Consider the following 25,530-nt stretch of genomic DNA (forward strand, 5'->3'; position numbering starts at 1 on the left):
GATTATCGAAAATTTGTCGTTGGTAAAGAATTTTATTTTCCTTGTTTTCAATTGTTTTGAATCAATCGTATGATTCAAGACTTGAAATATTTTGCTTAAAGAAAGTTAGATTTGTTAGACAATTGTCTTAATTGGAGAGTAAAAACAAAACTTAAATTAATAATTATCAATAAAATAACTTATTTTTAATTGATATAACTTATTTTTCATAATATTGAAAATTTTCTTTATATTAAAATCTATAGAAGTCCTAGCAGTACTATATAAGTCCTAAACAAACTAATGCATTACATAATCAATTACAATTACTGGTAATGTGTAATTGAGGAATAACCAATTACAATTACTTGTAACTGTAATAGACTAGTAACCAATTAAGATAAATTGCAACTGTTATTGACCAGTAACCAATTACAATTACTTGCAACTGTAATTGACCAGTTAGCAATTACAATTATCTGTAATTGTGATTACAGTCTTGCGAATTACAATTACTTGTTAATGTAATTGAAGTTACCAATTACAATTTAATGTTATTTTAATTAAAGTTACCAATTGCCATTATTTGTCATTGTCGTTTCCACAACAATTGGATCGCCATTTCGGAACGACCCGATTTTCAATCGGCCAAAGGTTGTTAAGAGCTGTATCTACCGGAATTTTTTCCCCAGGGAAGAACATCCAGTTACAGCCACCCTGTTACAACAACAACAACTTGTCATTGTAATTTGGGTATCATTCAATTCAAATTATATGTAATTAAAAGAAACAACAATTACAAGTTATTGTTTTTGGAAAAACTTCAATACAATTTCAAATAAAAGTAATTTGCAAAAGTTCAATTACACTTAAAACTAATTATAATTGGTAAAACGTCAATTACAACTATTACAAATGTAATTGTAATTGAAAATAAAATCATTACCACTCAAGCTTAATTGCTAGTAAATACTGATTTCTGACGCTTAAAAAGAGTATTGAGTAATTATTACTTAAATCATCCGAAGCAGTTGCAGAAGTACTGTAAAACGCTTTCTACTAAACGAAATACAAAATATTTCATTCAAGCAACAGCTTTGAATCAAAGTGATCTTGCAATGAACTTATTTAAAGAATTTAAATTAATCGGAAATGCACAATTGAATTGAGATAAAAACATGATTAAATTAACAATGTAATATATTGAATTAATACTAAAAAGGACTTGATTTAAGTACGTTTCATACTTAACTTCAAAATAATTTAGAAAAAAATTTCAAAATTAAAAAAGAATTCATGTTTCTTTCTGTGTATTGCCAAGTCAACACATTAGTCTATTAATTACCCAGGGGATTACTCTATTAATCCTTAGAACGACAATTAACTAGTCTATGGATTAGTTTAAGGATAAGTCTGTACAGTAGTCCATAAACTAGTATATTGACTTCTCCACTCCATATCTGAACTAGTTAGTTTGTTTTGTAAAAGAAGATAACTGAAATCAGAAATTTTATTAAATTTCAAACATTTAATTTACAGCAAACTATCATTACCATGTAAGGGGTTAAAATGCTAAAATTTACTTACTTAATAACTTACATAATCGCTTACAAGTAACTAGAGAAATCACTAAATGTAAATCGTGTGAAAGCATATATGTATGTATGTACAGCTTCTACATCTTCACAAAGAAGTGAACTTATGAACTTTAAAGTTTTTACATAACACATTATTAAAGACGTTACTAGACTACTTCTGGGTAATCAGAAAGATAAATAGTACTTAATGAAAAGTATGTTAATAGGATTTTACCAAGTTTTTGCTGGGCAAGTATTTGAAAATGATAAGCTAAAGTTACTTGGTTTGCAAAGTTTTAAAGAATATAATTCGCAATTTGTAATACTAGCCCATAGTGCACTCTATCTTATATTGATTTATTGATGGTTTTTTATTTTTCAAACAACTAACTCTCTTCTCAGCAATTTGTTACTTCCGTAATGGAGCCAAAAGCAAATGAAAATGACAATAAACAAACTACACACACATACACAGCGAGCACACGTTTATATAATAGTTAAAAGAAATACTTAGAAAGTTTAGGTAACAATTAGAAGAAAAAGGAGACACCTTTAAAACTACCAACAAACTACTGATCAACTAAATAAAATCGAAACAAACATGTAAACATTGTAACAACAATAACAACAACAATTAAACCTTAAAAGTAACATTGATCATACAAATAGTTATTTAACAGCTAAACCACTATATAGTCCTTTTATCCTCTAATAAAATTTATACAAAAATTTGTTGTTTTCAAATTAATTGTAGTGGTTGGTACGTGTATGTGTTTTCATTTTTACTAAATTTCCTGAAGGCGTTAGATATTTGTAATTGATGCTTATCAGTCCCTTAGAAAATACCAAAATATATAAATATATACATATCTAGGGGATAATTGTGGTTGGTTTATGGTTTTATTTTCAAATTCAAAACATGTATGAGCTCAAAATCGATATTTATTTGTATTGTGTGTGTTTTTAAACAATTGTGTATTGATGTTGAGGAAACAAATGATAATTGTTGATAAACATTTGTAGATAAAATATTTGTATTTTTTGTTGTTTGTCCTTTTTTGTATTATGTATTTGGTAAAACAATTATATGTGTTTGTCATTTGAAAGTAAAAATGACAAAAAAAAAAAAAAAATAATGAAATGTTCTGAATGTTTTAAACATTCAGAGGAAGAAACAAGCATTTAATATTTATTCAACATATATTGCTTTGAGAACTTTAACATCTTTTGTTTATTTAGGTTTACATTAATGTTACCAAGATCAGTTTTTATTTGGTTTGTTGCTGTTTCCATACGAAGATGGAAAAATTTGTTATTTATATTTCTAAGGCCTTCACCAGCCCTGTTTGTACTTGTTTATTAGTGGGATTCGAACTCACGGTGTCCGCCTTAACTAACACATTAACAACTAATGCACCAAACCCAGCAGTTTGACGGGACAGTCCCGAACTGACCACTAGTGGTGGCCCCTGACTACCCATGTTACCAACCATTTTAACATGGGCTTGTCCTACGAGGAAGTCAATCGTCGTCACTCTACACCCTACAAACAGACAGGAAAGAGACGATTGCCTCCGCTCTCGCTTACAAATGGGACACTAAAGTGACTTCATTCTCGATTACAAAGAGTTTATTTGTGACGAAAGACCAAAAAAAAAAAAAAAAAAAACGATTGACCCGAAAGATATAAATTTGAATCATTTCTTCAAAAGATGGGTAAAATAACTACTTTCGGAAGTAAAACAAAAAATTACTTTTAAGAGTATAATCTTCATGTTACTTGAGGATAGTAAAGAGACGACTGTCTCCGCTCCCGCTTACAAAGAGGACACTAAAGTGACGACTGTCTTCATTCTCGATTACATACGAATTACGATCATCCAGGTGGTTAACCATTAGTGGAAATTACTGTCTTTTTTGAATGCATTGACTCTTTGTCGAACTGCTGGGAAGTAAGTAATTTTAATTTATACGTTTAAGCATCTTTTATAATTCTAGCATACTTCCCATCCCTGCTTAGTGTTATTGCTTGTTATTTATTGTTTATTTACATTTACTACACTTTCAGACACTCCGTTGTTATTCGCAAAAGGGTCGAAATGTAATAAAACAAACCAAATATTTGTTTGCAATTATTGGCAAATTAAATGCTTTTCGAGCGCAGAACCACAAATGAATCTGTTTTTCATCTTCTCTATTTCTACAGATTTCTTTGTTTGCCTTTTGGCAATTTATATTTAGACAAAAATGTGATTTGTTTGTTGAGAAAAATAATACTAGCAACTAAAAGGAAATGTCATGGACGAATGGTTGATGGAGAACAGTGGGAAACACATAGGCCAATACATTTGTTAACCTTGGGACCAAAGTATATATTTTTAAAACTGTTCATCAGCGCATCCGTATTCGAATCTATTACATTAGTTTTCGAGATATGTGTCATCGATTTTTGGCCCCAAAGTTACGATTTTTTATAAAATTTAATATTTTATCTGGAAGTCTAATCTATCGACTTTATAATAAAGGTTTAAACTCTACCATTTCAAGATATACAAATTTGTTTTAATTTCATCCATTAAAATGATTTTTGAATTCTTTACAAATCTTTTGTATTTGCTAACATTTACATATTTCTAAAATCAAGAACGAATCGAGCTTAAATCAATCACATTTTGGGATTAATTAAAATTTTAATTATTTCACAAATTTGTTATCATTTTTTCAATTAAAATTTTTTTTGAATTGTTTACAAATTTTTTTGTATTTGCTGACATTTACATATTTCTAAAATCAATAACGAATCGAGATTCTCAAAATAATTTCACTGTTAGGTTTCTTGCATCGAAAAATGATTTAACGGATCCGTGCTTGCATAATAAAAAAAGTTTACTAACCGTTCTTTTGAAACCAATACATTTTTATGAAGTGTTTGAAATTTTGTATTTGATATCTCCAGGAATGAAGAAGACATAACAAATATTATATCTTCTTCATTCTTTGCATAAAAATTAAGCTGTGGTCACCCTGTTAAAACATCTCAAATAAAGAGAAAAGTGTATTTTTTTCTAAAATAATGTCACGATATCTTGGAACTTAATTCAATCGCGCTTCTTAATTCTTCAGAAAATAGCTCTCTAATGCTTCTTAAATGATCTCAACTGATTTTGATCTCAGATTTGAATTCTGCGCTGATCAATTCTTCAGAAATGTATACTTTGGTCTCTGACCTAATAAATCAGATTTTTAAAAAAATGTTTTTTTAAAGAAAAATGCGATCTCTAGTAAAATTTAGGACTTGACAATCAAAAATTTTTTTAAATTTTTTATTATTTTACATCAGCTGTTTCCACTTTTGCATTTAATGCTCAAGTTTAAACCACCTCCATTCGACGCTTAAACTAGAAAACGAAATTAACTAATTGAGTACTCAGAAACAACTTTGGATGATTAATATTAATTTAATCCCTAATCCTTCACCTAAAGATTGTACTTTACATTTCTTGTTCAAGTTTAAACTAGCAAACAAAATTCATTGATTGAGTATTCAAAAACAACTTTCGAAGATTAATTTGCATTTAATCCTTAATCCTTCACCTAAAAATTGGCCCTTAGATCAATAAATTTTTAAGCCAGAGATCAATGTATACTTTTCTAAATACTAGTCCAGATAACAAAGATTAACTGATGAAAAATGAAAAAAACTTGAAAAGCCCTTAGAAAGCTCACTCTAAGCGGGAAAAGCTCAATTTATAGCTTCTATATGACCAATTCACAGTTGGTGTTGTATAGTTGTATGTTATAAATATATATTTTTTAAACAACTATCCAGGAATTAATATTAAAACTTCGATCTTAAGGCCGAATTTCATTTTCTTTCTTTGCAATATATTTTTCATTTTCCTAAAGTTTATTGAACATTTCCAACTTCTTTGATTCCATACAACTTTCAGTTAGAACTTTCCATAACAACTTCTACTCGTTTTAAAGTAGGTGAAGAGTTACCTTATAAAGTGGGAATATAAACATTTTAATAAAAACACTTGAAAACTAGAAAATGTCATAAACAATTTTCTTTTTTTTTCTTCTTCTTTTACCATAAATAACACTTTTCTTCCAAATATTAAGGTCAACAATCCATCCATTCAGCCTTAAAAAGCAACAATTTATATAAAAAATACTCTTATTTATAGAAACCACTAGAACATTAGAACAATTCCAATCTATTGCTTGGAAGACCATGCACAGAAATGTCACTAATTAGCCAGCAGATGTTAGTGCATAAAGAAGTTACAAATAAATCACCTAATTTTTGTAAATTTTTATTTTCTTTAGTTATAGCAAAACAAATTATGGTGGCATGACCCATACTAGTTTTATTTGTTTGTTTGTTGTGATGATTTGTTCTTGCAACCCAACTTGGTTAAGTAGTGCAACAAGTGTAAGATTGCGAGAAAGAACAATGACTAAATTTGGTTGTAACAACTAATTTAAACCAATAGTCTTATGTTCTTAACAAACGACTACGCAATAAACATGAAAAAGTTTTCTTCTTATGAAACTGCTGTATGTTGCTTATCAAGTTAAATTTCTAGATTTTAAAATTTCTGGATAAAATTATATAGAGAATCAAAGAAGATTGTTTTGAAGCAGTGACTTTGTTTTAGTTAAAAAAAAAATCATTTAAAATTTTTTAAACATTTTTTTGTTGTGCTTTGACATTTGATTTACAATTTTCTATATATGCCCAAAGCTATAGCATGCTTTTTGACCTTGCTTTCAATAGTTGATATAAAAGAAAAGCTATTTTTTTAAGTTTCACTATAATTTTTCATTTTTAGTTGAGTGAAATTTATCTAACAGATCAAACAAATGTGCGTGACTTTTCGTTAATTTTAACATGACAGGTTAAGTATATAATTTGTAGCGGTATCCCTATACATATATGGGCGATTTATTATAATTACAGTGGGCGATCATTGAAAAATATAAAACGTGGTATAACTTTCTAAATATTGTTAGCAGAAAAGTCAAGTTTAGAACTTTAAGTTTAATTTGTTTAAAATATTTTTATGAGGTATTTATCCGGGAATTATTTTAAATTTTAGATATGACAAGTAAACAAAAATATTTCAAACTTTAAGACAAAAAACTGGGTGTTATAAACGACAACTTTCGTTAGTTTAGGTCGATAGGAGGATGTATACTACATCAAATCCAAAGAAATACACCTAGGCCTCTATGGGGCCTGTTGTGAGCTCCTTATCATGAAAAAAGGGAACTGAATAAATTATTTTTCAGTGTTCAGAAACTCAGGCTCCTGAACGTAATTCCTAAGAATCTTCCAATCAGTGTTAGTCAGGAATGTTATTTTCGGAATAACATCACTTCAAAGATACTTGGATCTAACTTCTACGAATGCCTGACGGTGGCAAAGAAAGTCTTCCAGAGTTTCTCCACATGCTCTACATACGTCTGGATCCACACGTCTAATTTTGCATAGATATGCTCGTAATCCTCTGTGTCGACACTTAGAATACGTACCATCATACTAACTTCAGACTAGCTCATTTTGAGGAGATTTTTTGTCTTACTCTCATCAGAGTCACCCCATAGGATCTTTGTGGTTCTACCTTCTATTTCATTATTCCAAGAGGCCTTATGGGATTCTCTCACCCATATTTTTAGTTCACCTTTTGTTGCGTCGAATGGTTTAGCGTTTGTCAGTTTAACTGCCTCAAGCTTCCTTCCTTTTAAAGCTATTACATTCGTCCTTTTCGTTAACGACTACTCCCGAGTGGCCTGGTACTCATATGATGCGAACCTTACCTCTGGGAGAGAATTCAGTTAAAGCTTTCTTACAATCCAATACGGCATTAGATTTAGTTCTATCACCTGATATCGACCTAATTGCCTTCTAGATGTCGGTAAATATATTAGGCGCTGTGGTCGCCATATTTATTCTAATCCAATTTATGCATTCGATTATTGCTCGTACATCTGCCTGGAAGCTTATGTTACGATTTGGTAAACGGTGGTATATATTTTCTTCTAGATCTTCAATATAAAACCCCAGCCCCAGCCACATTAAGCCCCAATTTAGAGCCATTCGTGTAACAACGGATTCCTACTGATATTTGCTTTTTTTACATAACATTTCTCTTGTTGGAAAGTATTCATCATTCATAACAAAATTAAAAAAAAATCTAATTTCTGCTAAGAGAGTTAAATAAATCCAATAGAAAACACTCATAAATATGTATGAAAACAGCTTTATTTGTGGAAAAAAAATGAAAAACAAAAAGATTATTTTTCAGCATTCACGTGCTACTGCTGCTAGTTTTTGTTGTTTTATTTGCTTTAACATAAAAGGTTAATTTTTCAATTGTAAAAATAAAACAACAACAGCAACAGTGGCGGAAAAACAAGAGTTTAAAAGGGAGAAAAAATCCCATTTAAACATCAAGCCCTTGCTCACGCATGTTTACACGTACACACACATAAGTCACTTATGTACTTGGTATAACTCACTCCCAAGAACAAAAACAAAAAAAGATGGGCCAATTCTTAATATGTTTGTCTGCTAGAAAAACTAAAATTAAACACAACGGATGTCGAGCACATGTATGGGATCAATGTCAAAAAATATTTTACAGGAAAAAAAAAACAACAACAAAAATTTCAACTCAAATTTAATTTAAATCACAAGCAGCAATAAGTCGGAGGTTGTAGAAAAATTGTTTTTGTTTACGGTTCTTTTGAATACTCTCTCACTCTCTCACTCTCTCTCTCTCTTTTAATTGTATCTTGTATTTAACTCAGGATATTGAAGCACACGTTTATTTTAACTTTACTTTGATATTCATAATTATTCAAAGATTTCTTATTAACCCTCGAAAAACGTCTTCACTATTCATTATTTTAAAGGGATAAAAGTTAATCCCAGCATAATCTTTACTTTACCCGGTAAGTAGGCAAGTAATATTGCAGAAATGTGTTAGTAGTTACTTTTTGGGTGAATAAAATACTTATTTTAGTTCGACAATGACAAAAAAAATAACTAGTTACAAATGTGCTTACCCGATTTTCCGGATTTAAAACTGGCTTTACAGTTATTCTTATGTTTACTAGTCTATTCTCATAATCAATACTCCATTAATAAGTTATTGTAGAACAGAATCTACACAAATGTAAATATCAAAATTTTTTTAATAAACTTCTAATATCGACTAATTCCTTTTTAGACACATGCTATAGAAAATTGGCTACAAATTCTATTCAAAAAAATTAATTAATATTATTTATAACGACCACTTATTACCAAGTAATGTATGAAATAACTACATCACCTACAATATTCATTACCAAAATTTGAAAATATTTCGCTGGAATGTTTCTAGAATCGTAAGCAGTTTGAATTTATAGAAGGATAGTTAAACTTTTTGGAAATTTTAAGTTTATTAAGAATCTAGAATTTAAGTCCAGTGTACTGAAGATCAAGGACTTTAGGACTAGCTTTTGATTTTGGAATATATATTTTATCAACATTTATTATCCAATATTCTCAAAGGGTTAACGTAACACATTCTTATAGTGTTACAGAAAAAAAAAAAACAAAGTAAAATACACATCGGGAGCACAAGAGTTTACCTGCAGAGTTTATTTATGCGATATACTCCAAGTATTTCCCTTTTTTTAAATTTTAATATAACAACTCAATTCTTAAAATAAAAACGGTGAGATGTTATTTTTAAATATAAAGTATGTTAGTTGTTTTTTAACTAGTATCCGAAATAGTTAGAAAGGAGATTGTATATACATCAAATTTGAAGAAAACCACCAAGGCCTCTATCGGGCCTGTTGTGCGCTCATTAACCAGTGCCTCAGATGGGAACCCACCACCTCCGGTCGACCAGAATAGAACACTAACCTACCACAAGCCACTAACCTACCGTGGTAGAATCCGAAATAATTTAACCATTTAGTTGACAAAACCGATTCTCTGAAAAAGGGCTTGCATGGGACAAGATCCTATCCTTACGTATTATATTAAATTTATATATTCAGAGTTTTATCATTATGGTAGTGTTTATGTAGTGAATTATTGAATTTCTAGTAATTTTCTGAAGAGGAATTGGTATGATACCTGAAGATTACCAAAATCGCCAGTAACCTATAGACTTATACAATACTAAGCTGTGCAAATTTTGCAAAGATACTACATCATTTCTAAAAGCCTTTTCAAGCGGTACAGATGTATGGAAGAGAAATGATCGACCAATTATATTTTCAATGGGTTTCGTTGTGACATTAAGGAAAGAACTGCAACCGGTAGCGTTTACATGGACACACGGACAGACAGCTTAATCAATCCAGAAAGTAAAAGTTTGGTATGACTCAAGACGGCTGTAGAACCAAAATTTTGGGGTGTTACAACAATCAGCTCAAACCTATAATACCCTCCTCCCAATAAAAGAAATGTAGGGTATAAAATGAACGAACAACAGCAAATTTAACATATGTATTAAAATAAAAAATGAAAAGTAATAGTAAAGGATGTAGTTGTTGTTGTTTTTCATGTCTTATAGTCAGTCTTCATATTTTGTTGTATTCAATTTAGTGAATCCTAAAACCATAAACAAAACATTGGCTGACTCTGACTTTAGTGAGTGAATGAATGACTTTTGTACGATGACTAAATAACCGTGTATAAAAATTTTGTTTGTCTGTTTCTTTTGGGTGCATTGTTGTTGTTGTTTATTATAGCATGTGCTGTTTTATTCTTATTACTATTGTTGTTGTTGCTGCTATATTTCCTTTTATTCTTTCCTTAAATATTCCAATTTCCATTTACATATGTATGCATGTTTTCTATAGTAAGACATATGCAGTTTTTCGAAAATTTTGACGTTTTTAGTGAGTGGAGTTTTTTGAATTTTTAACAATAGACAATTGACTCTTTGCTGCTTGCCTATATGTAGAAGGCCCGTTTCTTTGTAGTAGTATGCTCACCCATACAGCCGTTGCATATGCGCTAGAAGTTGATTATTTGCGGAAATTTCATGCATTTCAAAGGCATGACCTCTATGTTGAAGCCCATATGTTTTTATCATTTTTATTGGTAATTTTTCTTATAGGGGGCTGTTACATGTTTAAAGAGTATTTAATGTTCTAAGGAATTTCTTAATTTAGATGTTTATAGAATTTTGGAAAATTTTTTATAATGCAACACGTTTATTGTTTTTTAATTTAGTTATTTCATAAAAATGTTATCATTAAAAGGAGTTTCTAGTCATTTAAAAATAAAAGTTTTCCCTCTGTTATGTTATACAAACTCATTTTCATTAAGTGATTGATAAAAATTGCAGAATATTGTTTTTTTACAAAAGAAAAACTGTTTTCTGTATTAAAATGTGAATCTAATACCTTTCTAAAGGCACTACGATGCTAGTGAATAGGAAATAGTTAATCGATTCCATTATGAATGGATAACAACATCCATTCACGAGAATTACATCAAACATTTTGTAAAATATCTCTCAAAAAAAGAAAGGTTTGAGTTTGAAGTCCAGGTTGTGACTCAAACTCATACTAAAAGTAAACAACAGTTCAAACAAAAAGCAATCAAACTTAGTAAACAACACACATGTGTTGTAAATATTAATGTTTAGATTTTTTCCAATTACATGACATTGAACTTCCTCTAAGCAAAAAAAAAAAAAAAACAATAACAAAAACAACAACAACTACTAGAAAATAGAAAACAAATATTAACACAATAAGACTTAGAAGAGGCTTAACAAAACACAAAAGTGTAAAATATACACACACACATGTTATAGTACTTACAGTAATAAAAAAGTATATAATTTAATAGTTTACGGAACTCAAATTTTGTTGTTGTTGTTTTTTTTTTTAACAAGAACAAATAAACGAGCGTATTAAATTTAGAGCGGCTAGTGGACGTGTGATCTAAAAAGAAGCTCTTTATATTACAACTTTTGTTTTTAGTACGTTTAAAGAAGAGAGTAAGTAGTTAAATTAACTGGGAAAATTATTGTTTTTTATTTCAAATCCCATATGTGTTTTTTTTAGATAATTTGTTTTAATTCAAGGAAAATTTAATTTTAGTTGAAAATTTTTAATTATTTAAAATGTTTTTGTTAAAAATTTTTATGACTTTAACTTTATTCTTTAACACGCCTACCAGCCTAACTGACTTGACCATGTGTTCTGTGAGTTTATAAAAGTGTAATTGAGGGGGAAATTTTCTTTTTTTTTTTTGCTTTTATTATGAGAGAGGGAGCGTATATTACATTATTCCCTTTATAAGTGTTTGTATGTAAGAATATTTGTGTTTTTGTTCACATTACATTCAAATTGTTGATGTAGGTTGTAATTGTTGTATTATTGTAAATGAAAAAGGGAAATACACACCAAACAAAAGTCACTCAAGCGCTTATCCGGTAAATATTTATTTATGTTTTTATTTAAAATTCTTTTCCCATTTTTCAACACTTTATATGGGAGTAGACAAACATTTAAATATTAAAATGGTCTTAATAATTGCTTTATAATTTTATTTTAATATGTTGGTATAATTGTTTGATAGTAATAATTAAGGTGTTTTACCCTTCAAAAATTGTCTATGGAATTTTGAAAAGCTTTTTAAGTGTGCTTTTTGACAGTTTTGTAAGGAATATAGGAAAGTTCTAGTTTAGTTCTAGTTCAGTTCTAGTTTAGTTCTAGTTCAGTTCTAGATCAGTTCTAGTTCAGTTCTAGTTCAGTTCTAGTTCAGTTCTAGTTCAGTTCTAGTTCAGTTCTAGTTCAGTTCTAGTTCAGTTCTAGTTCAGTTCTAGTTCAGTTCTAGTTCAGTTCTAGTTCAGTTCTAGTTCAGTTCTAGTTCAGTTCTAGTTCAGTTCTAGTTCAGTTCTAGTTCAGTTCTAGTTCAGTTCTAGTTCAGTTCTAGTTCAGTTCTAGTTCAGTTCTAGTTCTAGTTCAGTTCTAGTTCAGTTCTAGTTCAATTCTAGTTCAATTCTAGTTCAATTCTAGTTCAGTTCTAGTTCAGTTCCAGTTCAGTTCTAGTTCAGTTCTAGTTCAGTTCTAGTTCAGTTCTAGTTCAGTTCTAGTTCAGTTCTAGTTCAGTTCTAGTTCAGTTCTAGTTCAGTTCTAGTTCAGTTCTAGTTCAGTTCTAGTTCAGTTCTAGTTCATTTCTAAATCAGTTTTAGTTCAATCAAAGCATTTTCATAAAGACACTGAGGTTGCTTAATATTAAAAATTAATAAATTTTTAATTAAATATTATCATAATATTTCAATAAATTTATATTAAATACAATCCCTTACATCGTAATGAAAGTCATGAAAAATCTGGAAAAAAAAGAGACACAATTAATTTTAATTAAACTGTATTAACTGTCAACAAACAAAAATTCAATAAATAGATAAATATTTTTTTTTTTATTTCCAATTGTCACAAACACTCTATTTGATTAATAAAAATCTATTTAAAATCCCATTTAAAGTCATCATTCTTTATATTTGTTAATAAAACAATTCGGAAGCCAATAAATGAGGGTTCAGTTCTTAAGCAACAACAACAGCAATATAATACTTAAACTCTTCCCCCGCTGTAGCAAAAGCAAAAATTTCGACAAAAGGGTGCTACTTGATGATGGTTTTTCGCAATATATATTTAATAAAAATAAATTGAAAAGTGACATCTGTCAAAAGATGAACAAACTCTTAAATACCATTAAAAGTATTTTAAGAAGATTTTTAACAAAAAACGCCTTCCCAGTTTTTTACAAAAGCCAGTTAGTTAAAGCACCCTTATTTTTTAAAATCTTTTTTTTTGTAATTTTATAATTTTTTTTGAATTCTTTTTCATTTGAAATTTATTTTGCAAATTTCTCCAACATCTGTTAAAACAAATAAACAAATGTTTTATTTAATTGTTTTTTAAAGCAATTTTGTTTATAAACAATTTGTGTTCAATGTCTTTTCATATTGTTTGTATAATAAGTAATACAAACTAAATTAGCCTGACGTCATATTTAACATGATCAATGATTCAAAAATATTTAACAAGTAGTTGGCATCCATATATGCAAAAAATTATTAATAAATTATTACCTCATATGAAAAAAAAACAAATATTATTTAAATATTTATTGTCTGATTATTTATTAGATAAATAACATTATGTCGAATATATTTGGTAAAAAGTTATAAATAATTGTTAGAATTTATGAATAGTTTTGAATACCATAATAAGAAAGGGGTCTGAATATAATAGAACTAATAATAGAATTGCAGAATTCTAAGAAAAAAATAGTAAAAATATCAATTGTTAAGTTTTGTAAATAATGAAATTGTTTAAAGGTAATTGATCGAATCAAGATAGAAATATTTAGGGTGTCTAAACTTTTGCTATAAAATTTTAATAATAGACTAAAATATAGACAATATATACTATAGACTAGACTATAGACTAGACTATAGACAAGACTATAGACTAGACTATAGACTAGACTATAGACTAGACTATAGACTAGACTATAGACTAGACTATAGACTAGACTATAGACTAGACTATAGACTAGACTATAGACTAGACTATAGACTAGACTATAGACTAGACTATAGACTAGACTATAGACTAGACTATAGACTAGACTATAGACTAGACTATAGACTAGACTATAGACTAGACTATAGACTAGACTATAGACTAGACTATAGACTAGACTATAGACTAGACTATAGACTAGACTATAGACTAGACTATAGACTAGACTATAGACTAGACTATAGACTAGACTATAGACTAGACTATAGACTAGACTATAGACTAGACTATAGACTAGACTATAGACTAGACTATAGACTAGACTATAGACTAGACTATAGACTAGACTATAGACTAGACTATAGACTAGACTATAGACTAGACTATAGACTAGACTATAGACTAGACTATAGACTAGACTATAGACTAGACTATAGACTAGACTATAGACTAGACTATAGACTAGACTATAGACTAGACTAGACTATAGACTAGACTATAGACTAGACTATAGACTAGACTATAGACTAGACTATAGACTAGACTATAGACTAGACTATAGACTAGACTATAGACTAGACTATAGACTAGACTATAGACTAGACTATAGACTAGACTATAGACTAGACTATAGACTAGACTATAGACTAGACTATAGACTAGACTATAGACTAGACTATAGACTAGACTATAGACTAGACTATAGACTAGACTATAGACTAGACTATAGACTAGACTATAGACTAGACTATAGACTAGACTATAGACTAGACTATAGACTAGACTATAGACTAGACTATAGACTAGACTATAGACTAGACTATAGACTAGACTATAGACTAGACTATAGACTAGACAATAGCAGTTCTAGTTCAGTTCTAGTTCAGTTCTAGTTCAGTTCTAGTTCAGTTCTAGTTCAGTTCTAGTTCAGTTCTAGTTCAGTTCTAGTTCAGTTCTAGTTCATTTCTAAATCAGTTTTAGTTCAATCAAAGCATTTTCATAAAGACACTGAGGTTGCTTAATATTAAAAATTAATAAATTTTTAATTAAATATTATCATAATATTTCAATAAATTTATATTAAATACAATCCCTTACATCGTAATGAAAGTCATGAAAAATCTGGAAAAAAAAGAGACACAATTAATTTTAATTAAACTGTATTAACTGTCAACAAACAAAAATTCAATAAATAGATAAATATTTTTTTTTTTATTTCCAATTGTCACAAACACTCTATTTGATTAATAAAAATCTATTTAAAATCCCATTTAAAGTCATCATTCTTTATATTTGTTAATAAAACAATTCGGAAGCCAATAAATGAGGGTTCAGTTCTTAAGCAACAACAACAGCAATATAATACTTAAACTCTTCCCCCGCTGTAGCAAAAGCAAAAATTTCGACAAAAGGGTGCTACTTGATGATGGTTTTTCGCAATATATATTTAATAAAAATAAATTGAAAAGTGACATCTGTCAAAAGATGAACAAACTCTTAAATACCATTAAAAGTATTTTAAGAAGATTTTTAACAAAAAACGCCTTCCCAGTTTTTTACAAAAGCCAGTTAGTTAAAGCACCCTTATTTTTTAAAATCTTTTTTTTTGTAATTTTATAATTTTTTTTGAATTCTTTTTCATTTGAAATTTATTTTGCAAATTTCTCCAACATCTGTTAAAACAAATAAACAAATGTTTTATTTAATTGTTTTTTAAAGCAATTTTGTTTATAAACAATTTGTGTTCAATGTCTTTTCATATTGTTTGTATAATAAGTAATACAAACTAAATTAGCCTGACGTCATATTTAACATGATCAATGATTCAAAAATATTTAACAAGTAGTTGGCATCCATATATGCAAAAAATTATTAATAAATTATTACCTCATATGAAAAAAAAACAAATATTATTTAAATATTTATTGTCTGATTATTTATTAGATAAATAACATTATGTCGAATATATTTGGTAAAAAGTTATAAATAATTGTTAGAATTTATGAATAGTTTTGAATACCATAATAAGAAAGGGGTCTGAATATAATAGAACTAATAATAGAATTGCAGAATTCTAAGAAAAAAATAGTAAAAATATCAATTGTTAAGTTTTGTAAATAATGAAATTGTTTAAAGGTAATTGATCGAATCAAGATAGAAATATTTAGGGTGTCTAAACTTTTGCTATAAAATTTTAATAATAGACTAAAATATAGACAATATATACTATAGACTAGACTATAGACTAGACTATAGACAAGACTATAGACTAGACTATAGACTAGACTATAGACTAGACTATAGACTAGACTATAGACTAGACTATAGACTAGACTATAGACTAGACTATAGACTAGACTATAGACTAGACTATAGACTAGACTATAGACTAGACTATAGACTAGACTATAGACTAGACTATAGACTAGACTATAGACTAGACTATAGACTAGACTATAGACTAAACTATAGATTCATTCTCTTGAAAAATTATAACTTTCATAACTCAATAAACTTATATTGAACAAAAGCTTTATTCGAGCTCTGCAGTGTGTTTTAATTATTATTAACGTGCTTAAAAGCTTAATTAGAGCTTTTAAAGCCAAATTAACGTTTCAATCATTGTGTTTTTGTTTTAGAAAAAGTTTCATCAGTTTTGTTTAAGCAAACAGTTTCTAAAAATAAAAGAAAATATCAAAAAAGACTTTTTGTTCTCTCGAATCAAATGCAACAATTCAATTGCAACATTCGAATAAATAATTTTCTTCTTAAAAAACATAATTTTTGCTTTATTTTCTCGTTTTAAATTACACATTGAAATCACTCTAAATAAACTTAAATACAATACAAATCCGTTATTATAAAATTAACTGAATGCACTTCATTAATAAATTCTCTTAATTTTTCCGCAATTATATTGAGCAATAGGATTTTAAGAAAACCAGAACTATATAAAAAAAGTACAAGTTCGTGGAATTTTTAAAATTAAATTGAAAAAAAGAAGAAAAACAAATAAACAAAATGCCACAATTTAGTAAAAGTTTGTTTATCAATTTAGATCTGTAGCTGAAAAAAAAATAGAAACAACTACTACACGATCTAATAGGAATGTAAAAGGAAATAGTATAGACCCAACAACAACTCGATATGTAGGTATAGAGTTGTTGTTGTGTAGTTTTTATAATTTAAACAATACACTTGATTGTAGTATAAACAATTTAGAAATTTACATGATGTTCAATTATTTATTGCAAAATTCTTTGCGTACGTACGATGTGTACATATTTATTTTCTAGAGGAGTGTAAAATAATTAATTGAAAAAATTTCAACAAAAAAAAGTAGAACACAGAATTTCAAAAATAAAAAAAAAAAATAATAAAATAATAATAAAAAAACTACAAAACTAAAAATTTACTTTAACAAACAAGATCGAGGCAGATAGATATAGAAGAGAAGAGAGAGAGAGATACATTTTTAATGAAAATATTTTATTAAAAATTAAATTATGGAAGTTTTCAGTTTTATTTTGTTGAATAAAATTGAAAACTGTTGAAATATGAAAATCTTTCAAAATTTTCTTTTAAAAGATTTTTAATAACATCATTTTATTTTTTGTCTTATATGAAATCATTTTATTTTTTTTTAATTATTTTGTATGTTTTATTAATTAGTCAATATGACTAATAAAATATTGAAAGTATAAATTTAAATACTTTTTTCTAGGAAAGTCTTAAATCACTAATTACTCAATTTTGGTTTAATTATTTTAAATGACTAATAATTTCAACTGTTTAATTTGATTCAATAAAACAAAAAATTCAAACGCCAGCTGTTTTTGAAACTACAAAATTTCGGCAAAATTTTTTAATAGTAAATTTAAATATATTTTTATTTTATTTTTTTTTTTTTGCTGTATGATTCATGCTTTATTTTCTTTGTTATTTAAATTAAATGTATTTGTTTTTTTATTTTTATACTTTTTTGTATGAAAATAAAAAAAATTTATGTGAAATAAACGCGTGGCATTAACGCCTTGTCCCCAGAAACCCATACAATCTGTGTAATGATTTGAAATTTTCGAAATCAAATTTGTTTTTTCTTCTACTTTTTGCATAAACATACAATTTGTTATTGCTTAAAAAAATAACAAAAAAAATCAAAATGTGACGATAATAAATTCCTAATATTGGCAGTATTTCAAGATTTGTGTTCTTGTTTTAAAGTTTTTTTTAATTTCCTTTATGATTAATCTTTAAACAAAATAAGAATAAAACATAAAATTATGTTCTTAGTTAGTTACCCAACAAAAACATTACCACTACATACTACTGGCATTACTTAAAAGCAGTCTAGTAATGACTAACAAATAATGATGTGTATAAGACCAGGCATGGAAAATCGAAATTGTTAGCTTATAAAATAGCACTTAGATTTTAAACTTTATTCAGCAAAACTAGACTAGACTGTAGACTGGAGAATAGACTAGACTCTACACTAAAGACTAGACTATAGACTAGACTAGAGAATAGACTGACTAAGCTATAGACAATAGACTAGATTATAGACTAAACTGTAGAACAAACTATACATATATTAGACTATGGACTAGACTAGAGACTACTATTTGTAAAAAGTTTACTGGTTATGAAATGCCTAGGGGGGGGGGGGGGGGGGGGGGGGGGGGGGGGGGGGGGCACGGTAATATTTTATGACAAGTCAATTTTAGACGTAATTATGGCATAAAAAGTTTAAATCGGGAGGTACGGTTGTATGGGGGCTAGGTGAAATAATGGACCGATTTTAACCATTTTCAATAGGCTTCGTCCTTGTGCCTAAAAACATGCTTGGTCCAAATTTCAACAAATTATCTTGAAAATTGCGGACAGCCATTGGACAGCCAGCCAGCCGGACAGACGGACAGACAGACAGACAGACAGACAGACAGACAGACGGACTGACGGACGGACATGTCTTAATCGACTCAAAAAATGATTCTAAATCGATCGGTATACTTTAAGGTGGGTATTGGACCAATATTTTTGTATGTTACAAACATCAGCACAAACGTATAATACCCTCCCCACAAAACTGCTTTCTTAACGATTTATCTGTAGACGATTGAAGTAAGTGATTATTTAACTTACTACTTGTAAGCGATCAAAAGTAACTTCTTACTTTTGAATGTATGTTTTTGCTGGGAAGTTAGTATTTTTTAGGAAATTTGTAAATTTTACGAAAGTTCATTTTAAATATATAAGCGACAATAATTTTGAATTGAATTATTTAAAAAGAAAAAAAAATATAAATTTAATATAAAAATAACAATGACCTGATTACAGAGTTATTTGGAATAAAAGCATAAAATGCAATTGTTTTAAGTTGAAATTTATAAAAAAAAATTTAAACAGAAAATTTTAATTTATAACTCAGCGCTGAATTACGGCGAATACAACATTCACCGTAACTTTTATTTTAATGATGATGACATTCATTATTGAACCAGAATTCTTGTACATTTTGATTTGATTATGATTTATGATAACAATCCGATCGAGCAAATTTGATCGTATTATTTATTATCAAGTTGATCTTTAATTTTTAAGACTTTATTTAGTATAAATTGTTTTTAACTTCATGATTAATCTGAATAAAATTCTTTAAAATAACAATGCTTATCTAAACAATTAAAATAAATAAATTTATCTATTTTCTGTATATCATTTTTATGGTCTTAATCATATTTTGTTTACCAAAAAAATGGTTGAAATTCTTTTATTAGTCAAAAGTTAAATTTAAAGCAAAAGTAATAATAATGACTTAAATTGCGATTTTTTTCAAAGAAATTGGTGAATGAACTTTAATTTAAATAAAAAAAAAATAAATACACGGGTAAATTAAACAAATATTGCATGAAATTATTTAAGACACTAAAGGCATATTTTAATTAAATATAATGCGAACTTGTGTAAAGACATTAATAAAGTCGAATTCAAGTTCAATAACTCAATACTTTAACTTCCTTGGGATATGATCTTTAGTTTGCTCTTTCAAATACAAATTTTAACTAGTTTATTCTCTCAATAATGAAACTAATTTATTTTTTTTCCCTGTGTTTTCTCTTTTATTTGCAGTTTGGTGGTCGGTGCCCCTAAATTTGATACCTCTTCATATCAAGAAGGTGTTATAGAAGCCGGTGCCGTATTCAATTGCGGCATGAACGATGGTGACTGTAATTTAGTGAAATTTGATTCTTCAAGTAAGTATTTAATAATGTTATTAACTTAATAACATATAGAAATCAAATACTCAAAAGAAAAATTTTAAGAACCAGCATATATTAAGTTTATTAAGTTATTATAAGAAAAGAGAAATGTTTACAGTAAGAGAAATATTAAGGTTACTGTAAACATTTCAATGTTATTAAAAGAAAACTTATCGATGTTTATCGCTATCATTTATATGGTTGAGGTTACTAACAGCAAGTGTTATTCTTAAATTTTAAGGTTTAAAATAGCATTTACAATCATAAACATTATTGCCAGAAACATACATATCTTGCTGTAATCAAATATATGTTTATGGTAACTACTTAAGTAATAAATTTGAAATGATATGTTTAATGCAACTAGACATATTGTTACAGTAATCATAATATTGTTAATTTTCTAGTAATAATATTAACATTTAACATAATATTTTGTCGACAGCCAAAAATATTTTTCAATTTCTTATAAACAAACCAATTTTATTGCTGTAATTCTTAAAACTGTTACATTACTATTGCCAGAAACATATGTTTGTTGGCTGTAATCAAATATATAAATTTTGAAATTAACATATGTTTATGATTACTAGAAATATTATTATAATAACCATAACATAGATAATTTTCTAGTAATAATGTTAAAATTTAAATTTACATGTTGTCTTCAAAGAAAAATAAGATTATAGTGACCATAATAATTTTCAGGCAATCCAAATAATTTTTTGTGTTAATGTTAATAAGACACATATATTTGTGAAAGCCGTGATACACGGTTGTCAGTTATTACAACGTTGTCAGTAAAATGTTCAGAAAATGTCGAAAAATCGTCTCAACTTATAACATTTCTTTAGCAACTTTGTCAGAAAAGGCATTACTGACAATATTGGAAGACAAAATTTGTAAGTTTACACTGTTGTTAGATATTTTCTGTACGTTTTACTGCCAACGTTGTAAGATCTAGCAACCGTGTATACATAGCTTAAGATATAATCATATATATCATTCCGATAACTTTTTAAATCATAAATTTAACATGATATATTTATGGCGACAAATATATTATTATAACAAACATAATATTGTAATTTCCTGTTAAAATTTATTACTAAATATTTCCAACTAAACATAACATTGCCATAATTATAATTTTAACATAATATATTTATGGCGACAAAACTATTATTATAACAAACATAATATTGTTAATTTCCTAGTTATAATGATACAAATTTATTACAATATTTTTCCAACAACTAAAAATATAATTATAGTGACCATAATATAGTCAAATTTCTTGCAAACAATGTAAATCTATTATATTTATAGCATATTTTTCTCTTAGTGTTTAAAAGCAAAAAAAAATTATAACAAAACCACTCCGCCCTCAGTCTCAGGTGGTTTATAATACCAAGATGAATGATCAATATTAAAAAAACGAAACAAATTTAAATAATTCCCATGCTGGGTGTCTAGGCACAACGAAATGATTATGCTTATTTTTTGGGAAAATGAAAATTAAAAGAAATATTAGGGCTGTCTAGTGTTTTAGATTCTTATCCTAATTATAGCAACAAATTTGTACAAGTTCTTCTATTCTATTATTCCAATGCATACACAAGTGAATGACTTTAAGCTTTTTCTATTCAGTTACATTTTTATTCGTTAACAAGAAAAAAAACTCAAACAAATGTTGGCTAAAATGTCAATGAATGAATAAAAATGTCTTTATTACCGTAAATATGCCACCATTGAATGATGATGATGATGATCTCTAGAGAGGAAAACGAAGTGAGTGACATGTTATAGATGATCTTGATAAAATATTTATTTGTTTTAGTTGATATGCTTAAAGCAGCTTTCGTACAAATGTTTGGGCGTTTTTTCAATGCTCCAACACAACCCACATACATACATATGCAATTGAAATAACAAAAAAAAAAAAAAAACAACAAAATCCCAATAGACAAATATTTAGTAGTGACAACTTGTGTTTATTTAAGTTTCAAACCTACGCATTATGGCACTCTACCGCATACGATCATTTGCCGTTAAGCTTTTTTATTTTTGTCTCTAACAAAGTTTGTTTGATGTTGAATTGTTGGTGTTTTTTAGGGCAAAACTAGTTCACCTTAAAAATACAACCAACTTATTACAAATAAAATTTGCTGCAAACGGAAATTATTTATTTAGTGCATATGTTGTAACCAGCAATAGTAAAATAAATGTAATTCTACTTCTACAACTGCAAATACTACCTGACCATTGCAAGAGAATGTTATTTCGTTTTATGGCTCAAGCAGCAGCAACAACAACAACATTATTTACATTTACGATTTGCCAAGATCATAAAGAAGAATGTTGTTTTCCTTTGTAGATATTTTTTATTCATTTACGTTCATTCTTTTATACATATCAAAAAAACTAGAAAAATAAAAACACTAAAACTATAAATGTCTATTTCTAAATTCACTATAAAAAAACAGAAAATGTTGAAAATTACCATATTTCCGCATATGTTATTTTTCGATTATGCTATTAGTTTCAGAATTTGTAGTGCGTATCTGAAATAACAGAAGTTCTAAGGAATAAGTTGCTTTAGAATGATTCAATTTTGAATGAAGATTTTGGCAAAAAAATTCAAATTTTTGCTGGATTTTGTAGGATCTCTCCTTTTTATATAATGGAATATTTAAGAATCAGAATTGTTGCAGTTACCAGCAGACAGCAGTAGTTTTAGAAAATAATGATACTTAAGCGTCTGGATCAATTTAAGACTATACATTTTTTTATTCATATCGAGATTCATTGATATATCAAAACGATTGATAACTTGAAACGATCGAAGCATGAAAGCGAAAGATCAATAGTAGAGAGTCAGGGTCGTTTCTGAATTAAACTAGAAAAAAGTGATTTTCAACGAAAGTAATATTAATGTTTGTCTCAAATAATTCTGATGATATTCCCATTAAAGGTCTAAATTTGTTTGCACATCATCGATCTTTATTAAATTCAACATATTTGGGTTCCTCAATCATTTGTTCTGGCTTTCAGTGTTTCTTAGAATAACTCGTTCAAGATCATTTCTAAATCATCTAAAATCTACATATTATAAATAAAAGTTTAGCAAGATCAAATACTAGATGAGATCTTCAAATATTGCAACATTAAAATCTCGAAGATCACGATTACTAAGCTTAATATAAAAATTTAAACAATTAACTTAATTCTTCGGGTTTATTTTTAGTGATAAACAATATTCACCATTGCATTGTTTTTCAAACACGGTTTAATTTCTTAGACTGACTAAACCGTCAGTGAAAAAAAAACACCTCAGAACATCTAATATTCCATAATTGGATGTTGGATTGCAGATCGGCTTTGTTTATTGACTACATAGCGTCGATCTTTATCGAGACCCACAAAAAATCTTAAATAGTACATCAATGGTTGCGAATTGAAAAGTCAATACTTTTCTGACATGATCGATATTTCCCTTTGTCATATCGATCAAGTCGTTGCATCGAATTGGATTATATGGTGATCTTCTGTTGGTGATCAAGTTCTTATTGTGTTGATGATCATCTGAATTTGTTGATTGACTACAAATCATCGATCTTTATCGAGGCTCACAAATAAGGTCAAATTGAACAATAATCTGGTGTGATCGATATTTATGTTTGCAATAACGTTGCTTCGAATAAACAATCTGGTGATCTTTGGATATTATGGAAACTAGACAAAAAATATTATTCTATCATGTTGACTATCCTCGTACCTTTGCAATATGCTAAGAATTGATTGTTCTGGTGATCTTCAGTTGGTGATCAAATTCATATTAAGTTGAAAATCGCCTGAGTTTTGTTGATTGATTTTTTTTCGAGACCCAAAATGATTCTTAAATTGTACATCAATGATTCCGAATTGATATCAGCAAAATGTCGGACATTATGAAAACTAGACAGAGCAGATCAAGTCAATTATTTTTGTTACGTTTCTGGCATGATCAATATTTCAATTTGCCATATTGATCAAGTGGATGATGATCTGTTGATCTTCTGTTGATGATCAAATTCAAATTGCAATGATATTTATCGAGGCCCACAAAGCAATACTACAATGACTAGACAGAGAAGATCATTTGATCAAGTCAATTCATTTTGTTACATTTCTGGCATGATCGCTGGATACGAGGTGGATGAGCTGGTGAAAAAAATCATATTGGCTGAGTTTTTTCAAGAAACACTTTTAACGCTTTTCCTCAACCATTTGTTAAAAGGAATTCAATTGCAAATTCCATACCTTTCAACATTATTTAGCCATTCAAAATTCCTGTCATCACACAAATTTCATTACTTAAACTTCTGCCATCCCGAAAAAATACCGCTCAATTTATAATGCTCCACCATATTTAGGCACAAAAAACATGTTGGCCATACACTTTGGAGAAACACATTTTGTGGTACTTTCTTGTTTTTGTTTATCATGGAAACCGTAACAATAAAAAAAAACAAATTGTGGCAAGTTTTTTGCTACAGCTTCTTTTCCTTTCCATTTTTTTATTTTCAATAACTCTTGGAGTAGGTCTGTGTGCGGATGTGCAAATAAAATTATACGCTTGTTTGTTGGATGTTTTGTAAATTTTGTGGCTAATGCGCGATTGATGATGAAAGCCCGCGCGTGCGCTTTACCATTACAAAAATAAAAAAAAATACACAACAAGACCACAAAATATACCCACAGTAAAGTACCGTGCGGAATGAGTGAATGTCTGACGGCAATGTTTTGGTTTGAATGGATGGGCCCGAGTACAAAACGCACAGAACCACATGAAACAATCATTTGCAAAACATTTGCTAAAGAGGAAATTTCCTATACAAACAAAAACAACAACAACTAAATATAAGTACTTCGCGATGTGTGCATGTACTTACTTCTAAAAGAATTAAAAAGTCTGGTTGTTTGCATATTGTTTTAGATGTTTTAAGTAAATGCTCTAAAAATATGGGACGTTCCATAGGAAATTGACAGAAATTTGAATAAAATGTCGAACTGTTTCCTATTGGAAACAATAAAAAATAATTTATTTATGGAAAGCCCCCCTTATAAAACTTTTTAAAGAGACAAATAACCTAAAACAAGTA

General features: G+C 28.3%; 1 protein-coding gene across 2 annotated transcripts in view; it reads left to right on the plus strand.

The window, feature by feature from the left end:
- The window catches only part of LOC111675669 (integrin alpha-PS2), a 62,420-nt gene that overhangs the window by 5,058 nt on the left and 31,832 nt on the right, over positions 1–25,530 (plus strand). For both annotated transcript variants that reach the window (XM_046945466.1, XM_046945467.1), the window contains exon 2: positions 20,256–20,380. In XM_046945466.1, the coding sequence (XP_046801422.1) occupies positions 20,256–20,380 (125 nt within the window). The remainder of the gene's footprint in view (positions 1–20,255; positions 20,381–25,530) is intronic.

The sequence above is a fragment of the Lucilia cuprina genome, chromosome 3, assembly GCF_022045245.1.
Source record: "Lucilia cuprina isolate Lc7/37 chromosome 3, ASM2204524v1, whole genome shotgun sequence".
NCBI classification, from domain to species: Eukaryota; Metazoa; Arthropoda; class Insecta; order Diptera; family Calliphoridae; genus Lucilia; species Lucilia cuprina.